The sequence below is a fragment of the Pieris brassicae genome, chromosome 11, assembly GCF_905147105.1.
Source record: "Pieris brassicae chromosome 11, ilPieBrab1.1, whole genome shotgun sequence".
Taxonomy (NCBI): domain Eukaryota; kingdom Metazoa; phylum Arthropoda; class Insecta; order Lepidoptera; family Pieridae; genus Pieris; species Pieris brassicae.
Window position 1 is genome coordinate 5,342,218 of NC_059675.1, and position 24,737 is coordinate 5,366,954.

General features: G+C 31.3%; 2 protein-coding genes across 3 annotated transcripts; one reads left to right on the top strand and one right to left on the bottom strand.

Moving 5' to 3' along the window:
* Positions 1–498: 498 nt before the first annotated feature.
* Positions 499–22,670, top strand: LOC123716247 (lachesin-like). 2 transcript variants are annotated; one of them, XM_045671894.1, is made up of 9 exons: positions 499–664; positions 3,039–3,159; positions 3,512–3,618; positions 4,224–4,409; positions 10,231–10,423; positions 11,222–11,347; positions 12,440–12,559; positions 19,993–20,163; positions 21,397–22,670. In XM_045671894.1, the coding sequence occupies exons 2-9, from the start codon at positions 3,045–3,047 to the stop codon at positions 21,726–21,728; spliced, it is 1,350 nt and encodes a 449-aa protein (XP_045527850.1). In that variant the 5' UTR covers positions 499–664; positions 3,039–3,044; the 3' UTR covers positions 21,729–22,670. The 2 variants fall into 2 exon arrangements, with proteins under 2 accessions (XP_045527850.1, XP_045527849.1); XM_045671893.1 differs by having other exon boundaries at positions 500–664; positions 11,219–11,347.
* Positions 4,780–6,803, bottom strand: LOC123716246 (sodium-dependent noradrenaline transporter-like). Its single transcript, XM_045671892.1, has one exon. It carries the CDS (start codon positions 6,695–6,697, stop codon positions 4,877–4,879), a length of 1,821 nt encoding a protein of 606 aa, XP_045527848.1. The 5' UTR covers positions 6,698–6,803; the 3' UTR covers positions 4,780–4,876.
* Positions 22,671–24,737: the final 2,067 nt, after the last annotated feature.

The window sequence follows — 24,737 nt, forward strand, 5'->3', positions numbered from 1 at the left end:
ATTATCGCTGTAAGCCAGATACTACTTCAAATCTCTGAATTCAAATATTTTATTTTATTGCTATGCAATTATGCGTCTAATGGCACATCCTCAATAATTTTAACCAAGCAGATGACGGAATATTTAAAACGCTCAGTTAATTACTTTTAAAATAAGCAGCATAGATTATCTTTCTTCCGTATCTAATCCATAAAAAATTATAATAAAAGCTGAAGATGACTTGTACAAAACTTTAATTATTTATAACCATTATCGCTTTTAGCAGTATTAGATTGTAGATATTAATTAACGATCAGGTGAAGAACACTTAATTATATTAAAGTTGCTATATATACTAAAGTCCACCGATGAGTATTTTAGCAAAAAGTATATTTCAAGTTTCTGTATGAATTAATAAGGTAACTGCTCCTTTATGGAGTAGGGATCTCGAACAAAATCTTTTACATTCTATATAAAATAGCACAGTGATTTCTATAGACATCTGCGTAAGAATAACGATAGGAGAACGCGGTGAATGAGCAAACGGCTGCAGTATGTACGAACTCTCGAGCGCCGAACGCACGCTCCTCGGGGACTCAAACTTATCACGCGGTATAGGAATAAAAAACATCTTTACGAACTTTAGATAAAGCTCTACATTTTTAAATTATCAGCAGCAGTACACGTAAGTGAACAATGTTTTTAATTTGTTGATAATAGCCAGTATTGTTTATTTTTCGCGATAAACTTTTGAAATACTTTTGTTCGGTAACATGCATGGTTAATATTTCATTAATATTATTACATTGTTTAAGATTTCAATAATTATACAATTAACAAACAAAAAATATAACTACTATTTTTTGTTTAAAATTATGTTATATGCCTATGAATATATAATAGCGACCCCAATACTTAATGTTTCAGTAAACATTTTTTTTAAATAAAATACGTTAATTGTCTTTTAATTGTTTAACTTTACTAAATAATATCGACTTTTGTATATATTACATAATATGAGTAAATAAATTTATTGCTATATTTAAATTTATGTTAGAACATTAATTATTTATAGATGTCTTATCATCAGAGTATAGGATACTGCGCAGTTGTTTCAAAATCTTAATAATAAAACTATTAGGCGTACTCAATTGGCATATGTAATTATTATAACTAAGCAGTTAGTTATTTTAGTAATATCACGATTAATTAGGCATGATTTGTTTTTGTTTCTTTATCTTATATCCCAATACAAGACCGTTTTACAAAACAGATATAACCACTACAAATATCTTTTTTACAAATTTCTATTTTTTCCATAAGACTTTGGTATAATTATGGTCAATAGAATGAGATTAATTAAATATTATCATAACATTAAGATATATTTATTCAAAAAATACACATCCTTTAACCACGAATGCTATAATTTCTCTTTAATTAAATTAATCAAAAGTCAAATATTTGCTTCCGGTTAGATGGAATTTAAGGTTTTCTGCTAATTATATGAAGCGTTGCCGGCTTTGGTTAAAGCTGAGAAGTGTCTAAACAATTAGAGCATCCGACTTCATTTTCGTTGCCTTACATTGCCTTAGTAAAGGACTCAAAGCTACATTGTATTCAGACAGAGAATTGATTCTGCTTTTACATGGTTAATTACACTATACATGTTCTTCTTGTTCAGCTAAAAATATCTTGTAGAAACACAATTCGGCAAACCACAATTGTTATTTGTATAAAAACTCCAAGTCAAATAAGCTTTAAGTAAGCTGATTATTTATTCCATCTTTCAAAAAAATATTTATATATTTCCTAATTATTTAGTTTCGTTCTAATATTCAACAATTAATACAGGTGATCTTGTCTTCAAATTGCATCAAATAGATCTTCGACATGCTTATTATATATCTATATATTTATGATAATTATCAATCTCGAATTAAACCTCTCTGTATGCCACATATCGAGATAATTTAATTATAATTGTCATTGAAACTTGATAGGGATATTAGAATGTAGTTGGATATAAATTATATGCTATATTTACCGGTTTTGATTTCATTCGAAGCATATTAATAAATACTTATTCAAAGAAATTTAAACCTATTATGATTTTATTATATTTGTTGCCATTGTGTTGTTTTTTTACTACATTTTAAATAATTTATTTAAAAAAGCAATTAAATTAAAGCATCGTGTCAAGTTACTATCCCAAATATTAACAAAATTTTAGTTTAACAAGTAAGCTTTAAGTTAGGTTCTAGAAAAGATGCATATTCCACAATCTTCATGCTATTAAATATTTATCAAAATTCTTTCAATAAAGATGTGTGAAGCGAGCGAGAGACCGTTACCAGTTCCAATATGTTCACCAAACGTCATATTGATAGGGTTATGCCGCGAATTTTTCTCAGGCTTTATCACCGTACAGTAGTTACCGGTGCGCGATCGCATCCTCCCCTTAACACATTTTCAATCGACAACCCTCAGTGCTTCAATGTACATACACAGCCATTATGTGAATGGAAAAACATCGCGCAAACAAATAGCTTTTCTGTGTACGTTTCTTCATACACTACAATTATGCAAATAACGGTGATGTTTAGAATGCTAATGTTGTGGACATCGTGGAAAGCAATTAAAAGCGGATTTTTAATATTAGGAGTCTAATAACGTCGCCGCATTAACTTTTTTTTAAATGTTTTATTATGCCAGTTAAAAGACATTATAGTGGTTCTATATTCTGCTTTAAATGATATATTCTAATGTCACCTGCATGGCTTTTAATTAGAGGCAGTGTATAATATATTACCATCTTATCCAACCACAGAAAATAATTATTATATTAAATATTATATAATTATATTAATAACGAAAAAGGCAAAGACATGTGTTCGACTTATTTCTACAGTGTTACGGAGCTCACACAATGTCACAACGCTTTTGTTATCTCTAACAGTAATAGAAATACAAAAAAACAGCTTACAAAAAAAGTATCAAAAAAATATTGAACGCAATTTTGTTGTATGTAGATTAGTATAATTTGTCACCTTTTTCAGGTTGAAATGAATATTAAAGTTCAATGGGCAAATACAATCATGTGTAGAAATCAGAAGCACTCACGAGGGTCCCTGTACCTCGTTATTATTATTTTATTAGGACTAGATTCGAAACTTGCAGGTTAGAAAATGAAAAGTTCTTGTTATTTTTTATATTTCTAAACCCTTTAAAAAAATATGATAAAAACTAAATTTAGAATTGAGATTTTTTAATATTATTTTTTACAAAAATGGTAGATGTGATAATACTACTACTAAATAAGAAGCCATAGCGATAATATTTCTAAAATAATTTTCATAACAAACGTTTAATTAATATTTCAAAATTTCTGTTGTACACAAACATAAATCACATGGCGAACGTTGTATATCGACATGTATTGTAATTAGTGCACAGTTCAAACGTGAAAGTGCACTGAATAACTTTTAGAGTAATTATACTAGAATAATATTGAAGCACAGTCTGTTTTTAGGTGAAGCATTTCAACCAGAATTTGTTGAGCCGATAGGAAACCTTACTGTACCTATTGGGCGGGACGCCACGTTTCGATGTTTAGTACAAAACTTGGGAGGCTATAGAGTGAGTTATTACTTTGCTTATGTTTAATGAATGCTTAGATTATATAATTTTATATGTAAATCTTTATATCTAAGAGAAATCAATCAGCTTAAGATTTTTCTTTTAAACATACAAAAGGACTTAATAGACTTATAACCTTTTAATAAATAGATGAAATAATATATAGCTTTGATTTCCCACACATTTGTTTGGAACATCAAAGAGTAAATCCATCATGGTAGAATGATTATCTATATATCGTTTTTTATGGAAAACTATTGTTGACTATTTATTTATTTAGTCTTTTGTTAACATAGCTTTTACACATTTACAGAAAACACTTTTTTACCGGATTGAAGGTATGTATTATTATAAAATTATAATTATTTAACATAATTTTAAATTTTCCGACGTTTCCACGTGACCACGCACGCTGTAGCTTCAATCCGGTAAAAAAGTGTTTTCTTTAAATTTTTATTTATTGTCTTTCTTCGAATACTTTTTGACATACCAGCTACTTTGGTTAAGAAATAAGAGCGTCTGGAAAACGTTCAACGTATTTTATTAGAAGCATGTTTAGAAAATTACCGATAAATGTACAATAGTAATAATAGTAAAATTTACAGGTAGGGTGGGTAAAAGCAGATACAAAGGCAATACAAGCGATACATGTCCACGTAATCACAAATAACCATAGGGTGGGTGTTTCACATAATGGCCAGACTGTATGGAATCTGCACATTAGAAATGTCCAGGAGGACGACCGCGGCAAATATATGTGCCAAATCAATACCGACCCTATGAAAAGCCAGGTAAAGCTTTACGTTTATAAATTTACTTAGTATATGTTTTTTGAATCCTCTTATTTGTGGAATTGGAATTCTGAAAGTATTTGATATAAACAATTCTTTAGCTCTTTACTGAATTATTTGCTTTTTTTCTATTATGGTTTTGTTTACGTTGATATGGAGCGTGCGATATGATATTTTTATTTGAAAATCCCCTTAAATATATTCTTAACAAGAGAAGAGAGAGAGACTAACACAGCTCATTCCTAACTGTAAAGCCAAGGCCTTTATGTTTTGTGGTGTGTTTCAATTAAATAATTGTATTATTATTTTCAAAACATGGTTTATAATTGAGAATACTAATAATAATATGTTGATTAAAATTACCTGTAGGTACTTATTGTAAAATATTTCTACAAATTTATTAATACAATGAAAAATACATAATATTGATTCAATCATTGACGGTGTATTGTAAAGTTAATTTTGTTTTAATTAGAGGTTAAGGCACTCCATTCTAATTTATCGATTGATAATTCTTCTAATACCTCATCAGTTTTCTTTTGCGCAGGTTTATTGCATCTTCCATAGCCCCGAATCCTAACTTGGCGATACAAAAATTCTCTAGTCATAATTTCTGGTACAAACATACTCCTACTTCTAAATAGGATTTTATCTCGTGGACCCCAATTTTCAGTTGGAAAAAACAGTCCCTTCAAATTAGACTGTAAATAATGACGATGGATATCTATAGAAAGTGTAATAAAAATAATTAATATGTAAATACTGACTAAACTGTAACTTAGCAATGAATCTGAGCGCACCATAATTGATTTTATTATATGTGTATTTTCATAATCTCTACTAATAAATTTATTTACTTTTATATAAAGCATGAAGATCAGTAAGATAGGATTTACCATCCACCCTAATTTCCAAAACCAACTAGCTTTAACACCTATCATGAAGATGATATCAATATTATGTTTTTTGTATCCGTAGACCCAATAAATAGCAAAAGAAAAGAAAAAACTACTTATCAGCTGAATAATATCAGATGTATCTGCAAGGGAGCTCGCAAGGTCGGAGCAGTAGAATGGACATGATAGTAAACATAACAATAATATTAATCCAGCTAAACTTACTTTTGAGTACTTTTGAGCAAATTTAATATTATAATATAAAATGTCATTAAGAAATAAAATCAATATCCACAAGTTCATAAAAAGACAGAAAAAAACTAAAGCAAACCATAAGAAGCCCCAAACAGATACAGACTCGAAATAACTCATAATTTCTGATACAGAGGCAAACGGTGTGAAAAACATGCTTTCACCCATTTCCAATACACTTTCCTCCTCGCCGTGATAGTACGACATCGTCTTTATTCCGCTGAAAATTATAAGACCGAGTACCAGCGAAATGAAAACGGAAAATAAAGAAATAGTAACAGAAGTCATAGTGGCCGGGCTGCGAAATGAAACATCTCGAGATAAAAAACCAATAATTCCACATCCAGTTCCGCAGGATAGGGCACCTCGCGTGAACGTGTAAAAACAATGTTTGTAGTTGAATTCACTCCAATTCATAGTTATTTTCGTTGCGTACCAAGTACCGCTTGAGGACAATGCGACACAAAACAAAACGAAAATTACAATGCCAACGTAAATTGCCAAACACCTCACCACAACTTTAATGCATTTCTCTATTTTAATAAACAGTATAAAATAAGCCACGCCCAATGCAAAATTAGCCATTACCATTTTCCAAACGTATACACAATTCTTTTCAAGCGTATTATTGTCACCAATCTCTCTATCAAAAAAGCATCGGCTAGCAGTTTTCATTCCGCAATCGTCGTCGAATAAATTTTGCGCTTCTATGCAATGTTGGAATATGGAAACGTTGATACGTTTAACCATGCATTTCGTTTCTTTAAATTCATCGCAAGAATACCATGGAGGAGGGTCTAAAGCTGCATAAAATGTGTACTCCAAATACCAAGAAGTTAAAACCATTACGTAAAGTGTTTTAAGGATGACCAAATATATTGTTCCGTATCCGATACATCGAAATAGAGGGAAAAAATCCCACATTGTTATCACATTGGAATTACTGTATTGAGCCACACAAACTTCCGAGTAAATTAAGGGTATGCCGATAATTATTGCAGGTACTGCATGTAAAATCCCGTGAATATAAAAACCGTTGTGTGACATGTCAACTGGTGCGAATACTAGGGATACTTCATTCATCATCCATGCCCACAAAATGAATTTGTAAGTGCTATAAGATTTCCACTGACTTTTCATTTCCGGGCAATACTTGGCGTTCAACTTTACTTTATTACACTAGGCACTGTTAAAATTTTTCTTACAATGTTTTCATTTTATATTTCCATAACCATTTTGTCTTACGATCGAGACCATCTAGATACTTAAATAGCTTACATAAAATATTGTTCCTACTATATTCATAAAGTTAACAAATTAAACAATTAGATAACGAAAAAAGGAACTTTAGCCCTATAGGATAAAACTACGAGACGCCTGTGAATCAGCCAACAAAAGCATGTTCCTATCATAAAACTGCCCAAATGAAACTGGAGTCAATAAATTGAAAGAAAATGCGATTACATTAACCGTCCAAGAGATAAAGTGAATTAAACTACAGGCGGGCGGCAAGCGAGCAACGCAGCGGGTAATGATTCGTGTATAGTTCTCCTAAATTATTGCTCTGCGTTGTAATTTATACTCGGGTGTGATAACGGCATAAATCCTCGCTGCCGACAGTGCAGCTGCAGGCTTCGACGGCGGCGTCGGCGCGGCATGACGCCACTTGATGCAATGTGTTACAAAAAGTATTTGAAATGGACTCCACCAATATTTCACTCTCTTGATTGCTTTGTTTACATGTTTGGAACCCCTAACACTTCAGTTCGGGAGACATATTTTTGCATCTTTTTATTGATTGTTTTAAATCAATATTAGTTTTTATACTAATACAATTATAAAACCTTCTACGACTATGCTTGAAACAACTATTGTTTTGCTGATAATCAAATTTCCCGGGTCTGATAAAATTTAACGAATGTATTTTACTTAAATACACATAATCGACAAAGGCGGTTTGTTTAAGTAGTTGTAAAGGCAAAAAGACACGGCCTACCCTAACTGATAAATAAACAGATCATTATATTCTGAATATTAATTATTAACAATGTTAATTCATTCGAGACACAGTTAACGGAGACGACTAAACGGACCTACCAAGGCTACGCAATGTTAAAAAATTAATTATAAATAAATAAAAAAATAACTTTATTTGACTCAAAAAAATATTACATTTTGTACTTATATTCTAAAGTTTATAAACATACAATAACGGCAACGAAATGTTGAAGTACAATATTCATTTTGGTTCACCTTATACATAATATACTTCTATGAGCACTAGCGTTTAAACTAGGCCTAGCCAGTGTCTTAAACGCTAGTTCCTTCCAGTGTCATTAAGAAATTGGTTTAGTTGTTTGTCATTAGATGCTTATTCATTTTATTGTTTATTAAACTAAATGAATGTAGAATATATTTAAGTTGTTGCAATAGGTTACCGTAGTAAGTGTAAACTTTGATAAATATTTTTAAGTCTAAGAAGCTTGGGTAAGAGATATGAATTTAGTGTCGTTATTTAGGTAAGTATGGAAAATAATATTTATTGTTAAGATTTTCTATTTAAATTAAATTTTGAACAATATAACAGACAGAAGTTAGAAATTTTAAAAAGCGTAATTTTGTTATTTTATATTATCAAACAAGTTTTCTATTTCATTATATTTTTGAGTTTTTAGCCATTCTACTAGTTTGATTTATATTCATATATATTAAAAGAATAAATATTCAGAATTTTATTCAGCTTATTGTACAACATGGGGCCAGTGTAACATTGGTATTTTTGAATATAACTTGTTTTAGTTTGTATAACGGGACAGACTCTATGTGTTCGTCTACTTAATATGGCTTCATCATAAATTAATTTTTGGTGTTGATTGATAATTATATTGCTTATGTATAGTTGTTTGACTGTTAAGACGTCGCATTCTGAATAAAGATCGACCGTTTTAAGTGGTTTAAATTTAATGACTTTGAGTAAGCATAATTACGTACGAGTAAGCATAAGTACGCTGCGCTTTTTCTAGTTTTATAAGATGTGTATAATAATATAATATAAACTGATAAACAGAACATATTAATTATAAATAACTTTTCAGGAGTACGCAGTGTTGCGTTTGATTTTATTTTTTCAAATAAACTCAAAACTTTTATATCTGTTTATTGTATATGGCTCGGGACGCGTGGTCTCGGCGACACCAAAAATTTATTCTGAAATTTATGAGTGCTAATGAGACAATGGGAATTATAGTGTGAATTTCTATGAAATATACATAGCACGTGAGGCACACAAATATACTTTTTAATATATTATGTGACTATTTTAGAAGATGCTTACTTATTTTGAAAATTTTCGCACGTTAAAAGGAAGAACGAATGGAGTACAATTACTATATATTTATTTATAAGTTCTAAAACAGCGTGTATTCATAAAATTATACAAGAATGTATGACATCACAAATTTTACACACACACATATTAGAACATAAGGAAGCTACCAAAGGAAAAATTTAAACAAACATAATTTTTTTTAATAACTATAAAAAGTAATAATAACTAAAACTAATTAAAAATCTCTAACCTCATTAAGAGCATGATAAACAAAGTTACGGTAAGTTGGACGACTGTTGTAAAATATATTAATATTTTTAAGAATGTTAGTAATACAGTTGTATGAGTCTAGTGACTAGTACAAAAGTAGCAGAAAAGCGAACCCTAGGTACGTATAGAAGACTTTTAGTTCTACTAACTCAAGAATTACAAAGAAAGGAAAATTATCATCGTATTATTTTTTAATGATGAATAATTATATTGTCACACCGTCATTAGTAAATGTTATAATTGGTAGTCCGGCAATGTTTTATGTAAACTTAGATTAAAATACAAATTCATAGCGATAGACCGTAGTTTACGTCAGTTTGAATTTCAATATATTATATAGGCGATACAAAAAAATACCTTATATTAATTGGTGAGTTTACATTAGTTTTGCCTGACCGGTCCCAAATCTGCGCAGTTACTTAGTGTTTTGTAAATAACTGAAAGTTCTTGAAATTATCCACATTATTGATAATAAAAGAACTTTTTATAGTTGCGACTTTAATTAATTACGTAATTCTTTTCACCTTAGAGTTCAACGTGGTGAAGCTATAATGAAATTCCTCCTATCCACTAATACGGATGGACAGTCTGATCTAAGTAAAAAATATTACATGGTATCTTCTACAGAATGTATTTACTACGTATAGATTAAATATAAATTTTCAGACAAAATTTAATTATTATTAACGTAGTAAAATATTATGATGCTACAGATAGGAGATTCTCAACTCTGAGGTTGAATATTTAATCCTGCCTTTATCCTTTAGAATTTTCTATTTGCCCAATTAGGACTCGCCACTCGCTGCTGGTACAGTAACGGAAAACATCGCGAGCGAACCGTGTTTTAGAGCCAGAAATCAGACAATTTTAGGAACTTTTGCTTAAACCCTATTTGCCATTTATGAGTAGTAATAAATTAGATGCCGGTGCAAATGCCAGATGTAACAAAATATATATTTTTTTAGTTCTCTAAGCTGCTTTGTAAAATTCTCAAAGCTGATACACTGAACACTGAACACTGTATAACAGTAACTACACTTAAGTTTTTATAACAATTCCTTTATATTACTTGTAGATGGGATTCCTTGATGTGGTCGTCCCGCCTGATTTCATAGCAGAAGAAACTTCAAGTGATGTCATGGTACCTGAAGGTGGGACAGCCAAGTTGTCATGTCGAGCTCGAGGTCAGCCCAGACCTCGTATAATGTGGAGGAAAGAGGATGGCTCTGATATTGTTATCCGGTTTTCAAATGGCAGCAAAAGCAAAAGTATGAAACAATATTGAAACGGACAGTATTATTATATAGTAATAAGAGTTATTAATATGGTATTTAAAATAAGAATATAAAACAACAAATAAGAATATAATATTTTTGATGTGAAACATCTATAGCCGCACGTAAAACCGATTTCTGCCGTGGCGACGCGTCGCCACACCGTACACACTACTGCATATAGACTGTATATATACCATAGCATACCATATATTGTTACAATAATAATTATTATTGAAACAAATTTATTGTGAAACATTCATTATTGATACTTATAATTTACGATTTTAGTAATATATTGAAATAACTAGCTAAGATTCTTGAGTTTACTAATATATTGAAGCCAATTTAAATTTACTAATGTTATGTCCAATACATTTGTAACATACTTTAGTTACCATCGACCAATTGTCACAGTAATACCGTCCTCAGAGGCAACATCGAATATAACTATTACCGAAGTCACTGATTAAACGAATTAAGTAGTCACGATTTGAAATAAATTCGTAAATTTTTGTATTTAATGAAAATAAATGTTTATTCAATAAATAGTCATCGATATCTGGAAAAAAATCGTAATATTTTATTTTATCATTATGACATATTTAGTTCCTATCACAATATGTTCTTTTCTGCATATTACTTTTAAAAAATAATGTCGATGTTTCACATCTGCCAGGCGTCCCGTGACGGCTCACATTTTTTTAAATAGAGAAGAGGTTTTATATAACAATCTTTATAACTTCAAGTTGTATATTTTATTAATATAAGTATTTATATTCTTACTAGTAGCTGTATATGAAGATGAAATCCTTACACTGAATAAAATATCCCGGTCTGATATGGGAGCCTACCTCTGTATTGCAAGCAATGGAGTTCCACCATCTGTAAGCAAGAGGATGGTTGTTAAAGTGCACTGTAAGTTGTTAATTATATATCTGTAGATTAAAATATTGTGTATCAACTGTTAGTAAAAGCAAGCGCTGCCAAATGATATCGATACATTTCAGTCATTATAGTAATGCGTTTAGAGACAAAGGTTTCCCGATGGCTTGTACTTGCTCTCCGTTATGACACGTATTGAAACTCGAGGTCACGCTAGGACAGATTTCTGTCATCTATGTTGGTTATTATTCCTTCTGGGTAAGTTTTTTTTTATAGAACAAACGGGCAGGAGGCTCGTCTGATATTAAGTGATACCCCCCATGGACACTCTCAATGCTAGAAGACTTTCGAGTGCGTTGCCGGCCTTTTAAGAATTGGTACGAGTAGATAGGATCTTTTAAGAGTAGGTCATCAAATTGAAGATTTGTGCCTATGGTGTTTAAGGCATGCCCGATTTCGTATGGTGCTATATTTCTTTCACAACTCGAGCGAGTGTAATTTGGAAATAGAAAGAATAATTCAGAGTTCGTACGCACCATACATGCGTATGCGTATGACACTATTAGTGTCAACTACCATGATACCATGTTACTACTATGTTGAATATTAACAATTTTAAAGAGATATTAACCATGCTATATTATAATTCTTCGTCTCAATACTACAATAGAAAACCAATCAACATATTGTTATTACGATTGTTTATTTTAATTCAACATTGGCCGCCGCTTAAAAGGCTTCTACAGTAATTGCTTTATTTTTCATCAGAAGCTCTCCAGTTTTGTATTTATTAGGTAAATATTTCGCTGTAAAAACTGTTATCGCTGTAACAATTGTTAAGAAACATATTTTCATACTAAACAACCTTTTATATAAAAAAAATATATTTATTATTTTATAACACGTTGATTATATTATTTTTGTATATATAAATATTATTTCTATGAGACACGGTAAGTAAACATCTCGACGATTGTGTATTTGCCGATTACTAGTAATGTCAGCACTCATCTGTTTTGATAAGCGTATGTATTAATCAACTTACTGATTATTCTGTTGGGTTTTCGTCTTGGTTTTAATGTCATTAATTTGTCCTTAAAATATACGTAACTTAATTGGTTACAGTCCACCCAGTCATTCAAGTCCCGAACCAGCTGGTAGGAGCGCCTCTCGGCACCGACGTCACTCTGGAGTGTTACGTCGAATCTTCGCCTAGATCCATTAATTACTGGGTTCGAGATTCAAGTAAGTCAATTTTATTTGTAGATTATAGTAAAGTTAAGACTACTACAGTACTAGTACAAGAATAATATAGGTGCCAATTTGACAACAGTCAGCTGTATCCCATATTCATGTAATAAAATAATATGAAGAAATAAAATTAAGAAAAACACTTTTTGAACGGATTAAAGCTATGTATTATTATTAAAACCTTATACATAATTCTAAATTTAAATTTTTTTCCGACGTTTCGCGTGCTTTTCAGCGTGCGTGGCCACGGTGACGATGGGAAAAAAGAAAATGCTATAGAAATAAAATTATAAATTCAACTAATTTTTGCATCAATTTCACTTATAAGTCTAAAAAATACTGACGGTACAAAGACATCCTATAATTCAAACAAAAAGAAATGGGAATGTCTTGAGTAATCCTTCTCACAAGTTTACAAAAATAATAGGGCCAAATGCTCCAAGAAAGCCCTTTTCGTGTCTAGCGGCTTAATTAATGCGAGCTTATTGTGCCTTCGGGAGTCCATCACTTGGTTGTTATGACAACGACCCCTATTATCATTAACGCTAATTGTAACTTTGACTAATTTTTACGGTGATTTCGGAGCCTTCGGTATGCAAATTATATAATTTTTTATCTACACTTATTTGCTGGTATAAAGTAATCATAACTTTTTTTATTTTAATAAACATCTGCAATGCTTTTGCAGAATCCTATTAAACGCTATACAGTGTGTTCAATAAGATTAATTAAATTCCTTATCCCACGCGTTCTGTTTCCAGTTTTTTGGCAAGCGACGATCTTGGGAGGGGCCTAGCTTGCAAGTAATGAGATATTAGATTTAATTTACGGTTAAGACGTTAATGACTTAAGAAAAGTGACCTATTGTGGTAAAATAAGACAATGCTTATTAGTTCCACTTCAATGAATGTGGCGTTTACGACTCCTCCGGAGGGGCTCAACAAAGGTTTCATAATTTATATCTTAAGAATGTATTATATAGACGACACTCTATTATCCTGGACGAACCTGTTACTTATTTTAAAGAGTAAGACTGAAGTTAAAAGTGTTATGCCGTGAATTTATTATTGTGTCTAAACGAGAAAGATGTGTTAATATAATGCAATAAATTAAAATATAATATTGTTTGATCTGTACTTTACTGGTCATTTAAGTATCTTCTGTATATCTCCCATATATCAAAAACGTGTTGGTTTTGTCAAACGGGAATTCTAAAGCGATAAGTTTTAATCTAATTCCTGGACGGCTAATGTCTGTCATAAGCAGAATACCGCGTGAGCAACTACCACCATTTAATATATACGTATGGGCATTAATCTTGAAATAAATCGAAACTTATTACAAATGGAAAAAAAAAATTAATATGTGTGCTGCTACTACTTGGATGCTACTTGTGTGGACACGTTAGCCCCGTCTCCCTCGGAAAAACACAAAAGAAAATAATAAACGGCTCATATTTTCCTCCAACTTTGATATTGTTCAAATGCACAGGCGCTAATTAAATATTTATGTTGACGCCTGGTAAATAGTACCGGTGTCCCAGATCTGGTGCTTTCCTCGCTCAACAACTATTGCAATACAGCGACGAAAGCTGCCAGCATTAAAGGTACACTGCCACAAGTACCAATTTTTTAAATTCATTTTATTTTTCTATTTATCAATTTTAATTAATATTTTTATTACTATGTAATATTGTAAGTACTGTATATTTGTGTGTTGGAAATAAATATAATATAAGGTCCTTAGAGGTAAAATATATAATGCGGAAATGTTGGAGAGACTGGGGCTGCGTGTGCCAAATAATCACTCTCGGCGTGGTAAGCAATCGCAATTGCTGGCAGTGCCTCAGGCGCATACAAACTTACTTAAGGAAGCACCATTTACACGTGCGCACTTGCGCACTCTTGCGCACTCAAATATTATTGCTTGTGAGACACATGTTTTTATTTGCACACTGGCTGAATTCACAGGAATTGCATAATTTATAATTAGTTATAAAATGGTTTGGATTTTAAGTTTTTAGTTGTTATGTTTACATAATGTTTTTAGTTAGTTTTCTTTTGTATAAGTATTAAGTTACGGTAAAAATAGGAAATAAGTAAATAAATAAATAAATAGCTTCTATAATACACAAAACACATAAAATATTTGATATACAAAATATAAATAAACTCTTATCTACCGTAGTATGAATACTTAGTAGACGTTTTGAAAGCCGGAGTGAAGTTTTGTCGACAGTTCAAACATTCCCGAACTATTCAAGCTTTTGATACGCTAAGTTTCCGCTCAAGAAACTGGACAGACCGACACGCGTACTATCGTGACTCTATCGCTTTACTATTAACTACAACTGTTTACATTATACTGTTTTCTCAGTTGACAGTTGTTACGAACAGAATTAACGCAACTTACGCATTGTAATCAATTGTGTTAATATAGTTTCTTCAATGTCTTGGTATAATTATACATACCTATGTATGTATAGTTTTGTCTTTTTTGTATGAAGCTTTGATTTGACAATTTGTATTCAACATATTCCAATATTATACAGTGTTTGTTTATTAAGTTGAACGCGCTAATCTAAGAAGCTATTGGTTTAAATTAAAATTCGGTATGGTGGCACGTCTATGTATCGAGAAAGGCCTAAAATACGGCTACTACTACCACTAGATGAATGTCAAATGTTGCCATGATGGGAAGAATTATTCCATTTTGAACGTCCACTGCGAAAACAGTGAAATTACGTGTTTGAAATACATAATTTCAATTTAATAATTTTTGATGAGGGTGATCCCAAATATTTTTTCTCGGCCGATCGTCACATTTATTAGTTAAGCCAATTGTTGAGATTTACTCGCGTTACGTTAGACACATTTTTATTTTGATATATACTTTTTGTCAATTATAATTGATAATAGTTACGTCCACTGTTTAGAATTTTATAGTGAGTGTTTAGTGCGTTTTTAAGAACTATCGTAAGGCAAGGTATTAGCATCAGTCTAACCTCTCTTTGTTCCCAAACTAATAGAATTTCTCCAAATCCTTACGGCTGATAATATTGTGTGCCTTTCTTCCTGGTAAGAAGATATTGTAACGAGGTATGTACTCAGGACATATTATTCTAGTATAAGATTATGTATCAACGGCCAACGAACCGTTTTTTGTGGTACATAATTTTTTTAAACACAACAAACAGAAAAATCGTAGACAAGCGCTTATCTGTTTATACAGCTAACATAAATTAATATAACAAAGAACAATAACTAACATTAAAATATATTATTATAAGGAGTCCCTTTAGGCAAGGTTCCAAAGATACTGGCGGCGTTCCCTCTTTGAATAGCAATACTAACTTTGTCCGAGGTAGCTGCCAGCTCTTCTTTGATCTCGAGCTTTTTTGCTATTTCCTTAAAAGCCTTTTAGCGCTAGGAACCCTCGGACGTTTCGACACCGATTGGTACAAAATCATATTTGGAGCTCTAGACTCCAGTATCCCCGGTATTTGAATGCTTTTGTTTTTTCAGCCGCTTCACAGCTTAGCGTGTCTGAACAGGTTGTATCTCATACCAGCACCCGGCCCACCTTCCATGGAATCAAACTCTTACCGACCGGTCTCTTGCCATCGTCTCTAGCAGTACCCGTCGGTTCAAGTAGACTTGGACGTTGATTGTGGAAAGGGACCGGCGTATTAATTTGATACTAACGTATTTCATATTAAATAAAAGTACCCTTTAAGCATGTTTGCAATGATGACATTCACTTTAATGAAAGCATAGTTTTAAAATAGCTGGCAATTTTTTTAAAATAACTTCTGCACCTAAATATCCATTAAAAACAAATGAAACCCTAAATGCTAGTCCATTCTTCTTTATGTTGGATATTACAAGCAATTTTCAAAACAAAAGCGTACAGTCGAGATGAAATGTAGAACTATAAAATGCGGATAGTTCAATAATCAAGCTGGTCACGGAAGCTGCGGTTCGTAATCTCGAGTGCATAAAACGAGAATGTGTTCCAATAACATCTTGGAAACTTTACCACTGTGGAATGATAATAAAACTTCTTGGGATTCCCTCTGAAATATCCATTAGCACCTATTCGGGCGTAAAATAAACCAACTAAAGTTATGTAATAAAATAATACATTTTCGCAGCATACTTTAGTCAGAACAATGTGTCAAGAAAATCTGCGCACGTAACCAACCCCAAATCATTCTATTACTTATTCACGAAATTGTAATATTTCAGATCATATTGTTTTTTGTTGTATATACGCACTTATTTACTGCGCAAATCTTGCCAATGCAAAATAGAACGTATTTAGAATATTATTTAAATAATGCGTATTCTTGCTGCATAATAATAAATGTTGCTATTTTTTCGTACAATATAAAGATAATAAGAATATATAATAAAAATACTGGTTTCCGAGTTTATTTTTCACAAGAAAAGCTTGGTGTATGCTTGCTACAGATTACACAGACTTACTTCATAATATTTCTTCGCATAGCCGACGGCGGTTTCAGAAAGTTTTCAGCTCAGCAGTAGCGTAAAATTTACGGGTTAATTTTCAATTGTACAGAATTTACAGCTTACATTGATAAAAATAAGCTAGATCATTTGTACGTTTTCAATACTATGTAATTCCTCTGGACAAAATATTTTTATTACTAAAAATAAAACGTATTAAAAATTGTTCTTGCTTTTATCTCTTACGTTAACATTATCTTTTAGATACTTAAATATTTCAAGGTTTACAGTATTAAACGGCCATTTTTGCTGTAGAGCATACGAAACGGACGAGTTTGGTAATTTTTATTCAATAACAATATACGTATAAATCTTTTAAATTTGTTCGTTATAACGTTTAAGGTTTTGGGTCTACGTCTAATAACTGTGTTACGCTCGATCTCCGATGATAAAAGGCATAACGTCTGCGGGTTTTAAAAGAATATCTAAGGCAATATATTTCAGTGACAATACAAAATGACGGCACTTTAATGTAAAAGGTTAGAGAGTGCCAGGTCCTCAAGGGGTTCGTTATCCGGTCAAGTGTGACGCATTATTTTAACGGGGAACAATTTGTGTGACGATGTCGAGCAGTTGGAAGACCCTGTGGAGTTGCAATAAAATAGAATGGATACCTCAATTTAAGATTTTCTGTAATTATAGAGTATCGTTAGAATTTTTTTCGATAAATGTATGTAAATGTTTTATTGAGAGAAAATGCTTATAAGGATAATTGTATCACATAAATGTGATAATAATAATACTACAGCCAAAATGTAGTCATTCAATTCAGCACACTTAGAGTTGAGATTTTAAAATATTTGTAAAACAGTATATAAAATTTTAAAACCTGTAAACTGTTAACATTCTTACATAAGCATAATGCGCATTAAATAGCGCTGAAATTTTGGTACATTTGAAAAGCATCATTTTCTCCTATTCCATTACGTGACACAGTTTACAAAACACTCGGGAGCTCGTTACAGTCATAACAACTTGAATGGCCGATACTTACCTCAAGCATTGTTATTCACACCTACTAGAAACCGTTGTCTTCTATATGCATTATACTTAGATTTTATATTCTCTGAAATATTGTTGATACTGTATGGGCATTAATGTCGTTTTAAAGGAACCAAAGTACATGTTCCAAATTTGAATAGCTGATGACAACAAAAAGCCAAAGTGCTAATTATTAAAACGCATTAAAGCCCTAAAGTTGTTTGCGATCATAATAGGGTCGCGGCCGCGTAGTAAGCCGTCGATCAAACCTTTGTTTTATTGCGATTTCGAAGTGACTTGCGCTTTACTCAGCCCCCGTCTATCCAAAGGGCGAACGGAACAAGGTTGTCATTTACGTTTGTCATCAATCTATGTTAGGACCTCTGACATGTAAGTGTTAATTAAGCAGCCCTCACTCGAGCGTAATTAAGAGTGTTACATTGTTATTTTAGACATTAATTGAGACGAAATTTCTTGTTATGAAACAAGTGGAGGCGCAGGCTTGTTAATTTCGTTCGAAGGCCATCATTGCGCACGTCGTAAAGCCGAGAACATTCGAGAGTAAACAAACTGAAGTTTCGATCGAAATTAAGATTAGGCAAAACATTGCCGCTCTTATCTTTTCCTTTAAAGTTCTGCGTCTGATAAGTAAACTTTGAATATGATTATAATCAAGGCATATTGTTATTTTAATAATCTATTGTTAATTTTGATAACGAGATAGTACCGAACTTAACCTAAAGAATTTTGTAGTCACTTTGCGTAGAAACATCGAATATAATATATTATGTAATTCCATGCAGGATTTGTGTGAAACTGTAGAGGGCAAAGTACAAAAGATTTGAAACGAGCACAATGCGTTCAACCGGAGCTTCTGTTTATCATTTGCGGACAACGGACACTGGAGCTTACGAAGCTCCCAGTACTGAATTGTTTCGACTAAAGTAGCAAATTGCTACTATTTAAGGTTTACATGAAAAACATTGTCCTGAAATGAAATAGAATGTTAAATCACTGACATAGAATTAAAATGAACTCCTAGCTCATATATTAACATATTATGAAAGACACTGATTCTGTTATTGTGAAATCGCAACAGCGGCTTATCTCTTAATCACAGTTTGACATTTATTATTTTATAATTATTTAATGCAATAATATGGTGGTAGAATCAAAATTTTGCATATTCTGCCACACATAAGTCTTATAAATAAATATTTTTTTAAGTATTGAAGGTTTTTTAATGTTTGCATTTATTCTTATCTCATGAAAACACTTGGCACCTTTTTTAGTTAAATACGTGTATGCAGAGGTAAAAGATAAATAGAGTAATAATAAAATATGTTTATTCAATTTCATTACAATGTGTAAGATTTGGGAACCCTTTTAACTAAAAAAAATTACCTGTGTCAGGGTTTCCAGCTCTTTCATAACAAACTTAGTTATACATTCCTTATAATATTTAATTTATATATAATTTAGTTACATCTTCTATTAATTTTTTTGTTTTGTTATTGATTATATTAAGAATTCAAGGTAAAAATTTACAGTTTTATTAGTTTTATTTGTATAGTTTTATTTATAAAACGGTGTATATAAAGCTATATATAATTTATTGTAATTACTTTATCGACCATACTTTGTTTCGTTCCCAGATAAAGAAGGTATCCAAGACCGATACAAAATATTTTGCCCTTCTTACTTCACTTCATTCATATTCACGAAATTCATCAATCATATTTTTTTTTAAACTGGCAAGATTTTGTTGTTGTTTTATATCAGATTATATAAAGTCAGGTCTTAATTAATAGTATCGGCAATTTGTTAGATAGTGCCAATTATTAAGCCTTAGTTCTCGGCGATAGTACCCTGCAGGATTATACTGAACCGCTTGTAATATTATATACATTATTGCAGATGATATGGTGATATCATCCAGCAAGTACGAAGTGACGACTACAGTACTCAGTTCTTTTGAGAGCCGTATGACAATGGTGGTACGAGCCATCACGGATAACGATTTAGGAGGATACAAATGCATAGCAAAAAACTCCCTGGGAGAAGTTGATGGAACCATACGTCTTTATGGTATGTTTTATGAGTATATAATATATGGTATGTGTTAATGTATATTTTGGCACCATAGGTTCATATTAAATTAATTCTATTTAAAAAATTCTATATAAAAGGCATATTGGTCTTCTCACGATGTTTTCCTTCTTTGTATGAACGAGTGTTGAATTCATATAGAAAGAAAAGTTTTGTGCAGAGCCGTGTTCGAACCTATGAGCTTAGAGATGAGAGTCGCACGTTCATGCTATGCCATCACCGTTCTTAAGTTCTAATTAAGCTAGTATTATATACGGTCTTAACATAAAACGTAGACTTAACGGTTTTCGTTATGATGGTTAGCATACTTCACGTATGGAAATAATATGGTAGTAACTTGAATCATCCTTACAAGGCCCATAAATTATAAACTTTTTGGGGGCTGAAATTTTTATATAATTGTTTAACCATTTGTTTAACAATTGTGTGTTTGTTTTATATAAAAGTTTAAAAGAAATTAAAGTAACAACATTTAATCCAAACAAATATATTTGCACTTCTAAAACCAACTAATATCACGGTAATTTCTATTCCAATCTTGCAATAGTACCAACAGGCTAATATTGCAACATCAGATGACCTTAATAGCCAATCCAAATAATAGGCATTTGCGTACTTCATTTCGAGGTTTATATAATTATATCATTTTTTTTTTGTAATTTCGCTTAATGCTATAAGTATGTTGACTCTGATACATAACCTTATGTCACAACCATAACCAACAAACCTTACAATATATTTTTTTTTCCAACTTATTGATATAAAAAATTGAGAAATTGTGAAATAAATATTACATTTAAAATAAATTGTACACTGTTAAAATAACGTAATATATAGTTAAGCAGAAGGTACATCTTATTTAAAATATAATCTTTAAATAATCATTTCATAAAAGGGAGGTTGTCAGTTTGGAATTGCATAATGTTTGAATATGATTACATTTTTAGACTTCCAAATGTATGTGCTGTATTTCATACATATATATGAATCTTTGTTCACAAATTTCTCGTAAACTAAAAGTAATAATATTTCCGTAGTTTTTGAGATATGGGTATAAGTAGGAGACTTATAAATAAGAAAATTATTCTTAATGTTAAAACTGTTATTTTTTTTAAATCTGTGAGTAGTATTATTGGAAACTACATATTCTTATCAATGAGATAGTTGACTATGAGATTTAATTATAATACAAATAAATACCAATTTTATCAGGAATAACAAGAAATGTTATAAACAACTCTAGTCCTTCGAGCAAGGGCGACGACTACCCAACCCCAATGGAAGGACCTGACAATCAATTTGGGTCAGCTGAACGATCTGATGATGAAGACGAAGCCGTAACTGATATTTTCGAAAATATAACCCAAAATCATAATAGATCATTATACGAGTCAACACCTAATACTGTACAGCAAAATGCAAGTAATAAAGTTAAAAATATTATGAGTAATTCAAAAACGAGTGTTAATCAAAGTTCTATTTTAAAGATTAAGTCTACTTTACAACTATTCATTAGTTTAGTATTTTTCATTGCAAGGTATTAAAGAATCACGAACAAAATTATTATTCCTATTTAAAAATAATATTATCATAACAATTAACAACCATTGATTATACCAAATTTACTTCATCTGTAGGAAACTCAGAATTCCGACAAATTCCCGATTTGGGAAGGCTAGATTTTTTCTCATAAACGATTTTTCATTTAGAATTACTTGCGTTTGCAAATGGATTACTGATGTTTTGCTTCGTTCGTTATTTAATTATGTTCTTAGTAAAGAATCGCGATTCATACTTACTTCAATTTCGGAAACAGCAGGAGAAATTAATCCGTTTACTAAATGATTTTGTAGTAAAAAAATCCACGAATAGCTTGTCAGAAGTCCCATATTTGTGAATTCACAAGGCTCCAAGTAGATAAATCTAATAATGGATGTGATATTAAAAATACGTAGAATTAAACATAGATATATTGTAAATAAAACTATTTAGACATTTAATGTTGTCATAAATACAACATATATTCAAAATTATTTAAAAAGGAGAATTGTAAATTGCTTGATTACATAAAGTGGTGTTTTGTGCTGTAAAATATATTGATTGTTTATGTATTTTTGAGAATTTCGTGAAGTATTTTGTGAAATATTGTTATTGTTTTAAATTTTGAAACTAAAATTATTATTAAATTTTACAAATAATTTCTTATTTATTCACTTCAATGAAAATAAATAAATAAAATCATTTAATTCAGACCATTATATGTCCATATATTGTTAGTAGAGTAATACTTATAACTATGTCAGCAAAATTATTAAAACATTTAATTCATAGGCACCAGGTACATAGGCGAACGTATGAACCCAGAAAACCTCTTAATTTTTTTTTTATCGATTGATCGAAATTTTATCATGTAAAAATATAATGCTACTTGTTCCTGATGTATATTATTGATTGAATTCTAAAATATTATGAATAAATGTTTAAGTGGTTAATTACTGCATTTTAATTACATACATATTAAGATAACAATTTATTTCAGTCCTTATAATTTTCAACGTGAAACGATTTTCTTACATATGTATGGCAAATCAGTGGGCATGTAAATCTAATTATGTAATAATTTTTCCTTAGAAAAATGTTACATGACATCAAAAATCAATAACTCAATAATACAAAGGAATTAAATTATAATATATATATGAAAAGTATTAATGTACAAACACGACGAAATCATGAATATTTTGGGGAATAAAGGAGTTCAGTGTGAAGCCAAGTTTCGTAAACCATTTGGTGCGGTTCTCTCAAGTTTGCGGCGGAGGTAAGACGGATTGCCAGATTCACTCGTCTTCATTATACGAACAAGTTCGTTCTAACACTCCTCTGTTCACGCATGTGCTCAACAATATATGCAAATTGGTTTTCGTTCATAAACAAACAAAACTTTTGGATTAAATGTAAGGCGAACGAATTGCGATTCTGTGTTCGATTTGAACAAGTTGTTAAACTTATTAATTGTCACTTGTTACTCCAAAATTCATTATATAATTTTTCTTCTATGCAATCATTATTTCATTAAACGAAGTCCTTGCGATTACACCACTTTAACCACTGAGCCATATAGACATTTACGGTACATTTGGTTACTCGTTCCGGTTAATTAAAACACATCTGGATGGAGGTTATAAATTTTACGTTTGTGAGTTTTTACCCAACTTTTCAACAGGGCAACCAGTTTCTGTTTATTTATGGGCTTTGGATAGCAGCGGACGGGAGGTTAGGCTGGCATTATTATTTACTCAGATTTGTAACAATATTTTTACCCAACTGTGCGTCCCAGTTTATGAGTAAAATCATTTTATGTATCCGATAAGGGTTTTACTGCAAGCGAAATTTTTAGTGTAACTTTGTCCAATCCTTTTGAGCGTCCGATAAAATATCTAGTGTCTTTATTGGTATTCGCTAACATTCTTTAAATATTCTAAGACCTGCATGCGCTCGCAACGACAACATATCAACAACGAAGTAGCTTAAGTCGTCAAAAAAGGTTTGGTGAGTATGAACGTGTGTCATCTACCATCTATCATTGTGTTTAAAAAGAATGGGAGAAAATGTCTGCGCGTAAACAATAGTGGGACATAGGAAGCGTAACGAGAAAATAATCAATCTCCCGAGTCCACTTGGAAGCAATCAACAGTCTGTTATTGCGTCTATCGAATTCGATAAAAGAGCGATATATCAAAGATGTCCGAGTTTCAATTACTGGCCAATGTGCTATCTCATAGACACAGTTACAAGGAATTAACCAACGTTTATAATTATATATTAAATAATATAAACAGCGCCTGGGTAAAGTTACCCGTACCTGGCTGGTATTAATTAGGAATTTCTAATTATGTTCTCTAAATTTATAAAGATATGATAAACATAAATAATGGTGAATTAGTGCCTGTAAGGGTAAGATGAAGAACTATTGCTCACTAAGTGTCACTTCCATACGTCAAAAATATCTAATAATTTGACACCCAGGAGTCGTAGTTCACAGTAAGTCTCGTGTCTGTGTCGAGTGTATCAATGTGGATTTGACATAATGGAGTATAAACTTCATGCAAAGCATCAACCCTATATCGTACCAATGAATGGCCATATCCAACTAAGAAACGTCGCTACTCAGTACACACCGATTTCATTTATATCTTAATAACTTATTCCTAAAAAAAACCGTCACCTACTATCCCAAGTTCCTGTTTATTGGAAGTGAGCATTTCACTCAGGATCTTGCTGTAAAAAGTCTTGTCGCATTTATTTATTTTCAAAGGTACACTAGAGTGATTAAGACAAAAGCTATTTGACGCTGATAAAATGCATATTTGTATTCGTATTATACATATTGCATTTCGCTTTTTCTTTATCGCTGTTTTAGTAAGTTTACAAGTTATCTATGTTAATATAAGGATTTAACTGATCTTTTTAATTATAAAAATAGCAATAATAAAGATTAGCACTATTTAATTGGTCTTGGAAAAGATAGTAGCGATAAGCCGCCTGTTGTACCA

Bases quoted from the DNA above. Each gene is read 5' to 3' on its own strand.
- LOC123716247 (XM_045671893.1), top strand. From the start codon at position 3,045: ATGAATATTAAAGTTCAATGGGCAAATACAATCATGTGTAGAAATCAG. The intron at 3,619-4,223 runs GTGAGTTATTAC...TAAAATTTACAG, and splicing joins AAAACTTGGGAGGCTATAGA to GTAGGGTGGGTAAAAGCAGA. The intron at 4,410-10,230 runs GTAAAGCTTTAC...TATTACTTGTAG, and splicing joins CCGACCCTATGAAAAGCCAG to ATGGGATTCCTTGATGTGGT.
- LOC123716246 (XM_045671892.1), bottom strand. From the start codon at position 6,697: ATGAAAAGTCAGTGGAAATCTTATAGCACTTACAAATTCATTTTGTGG.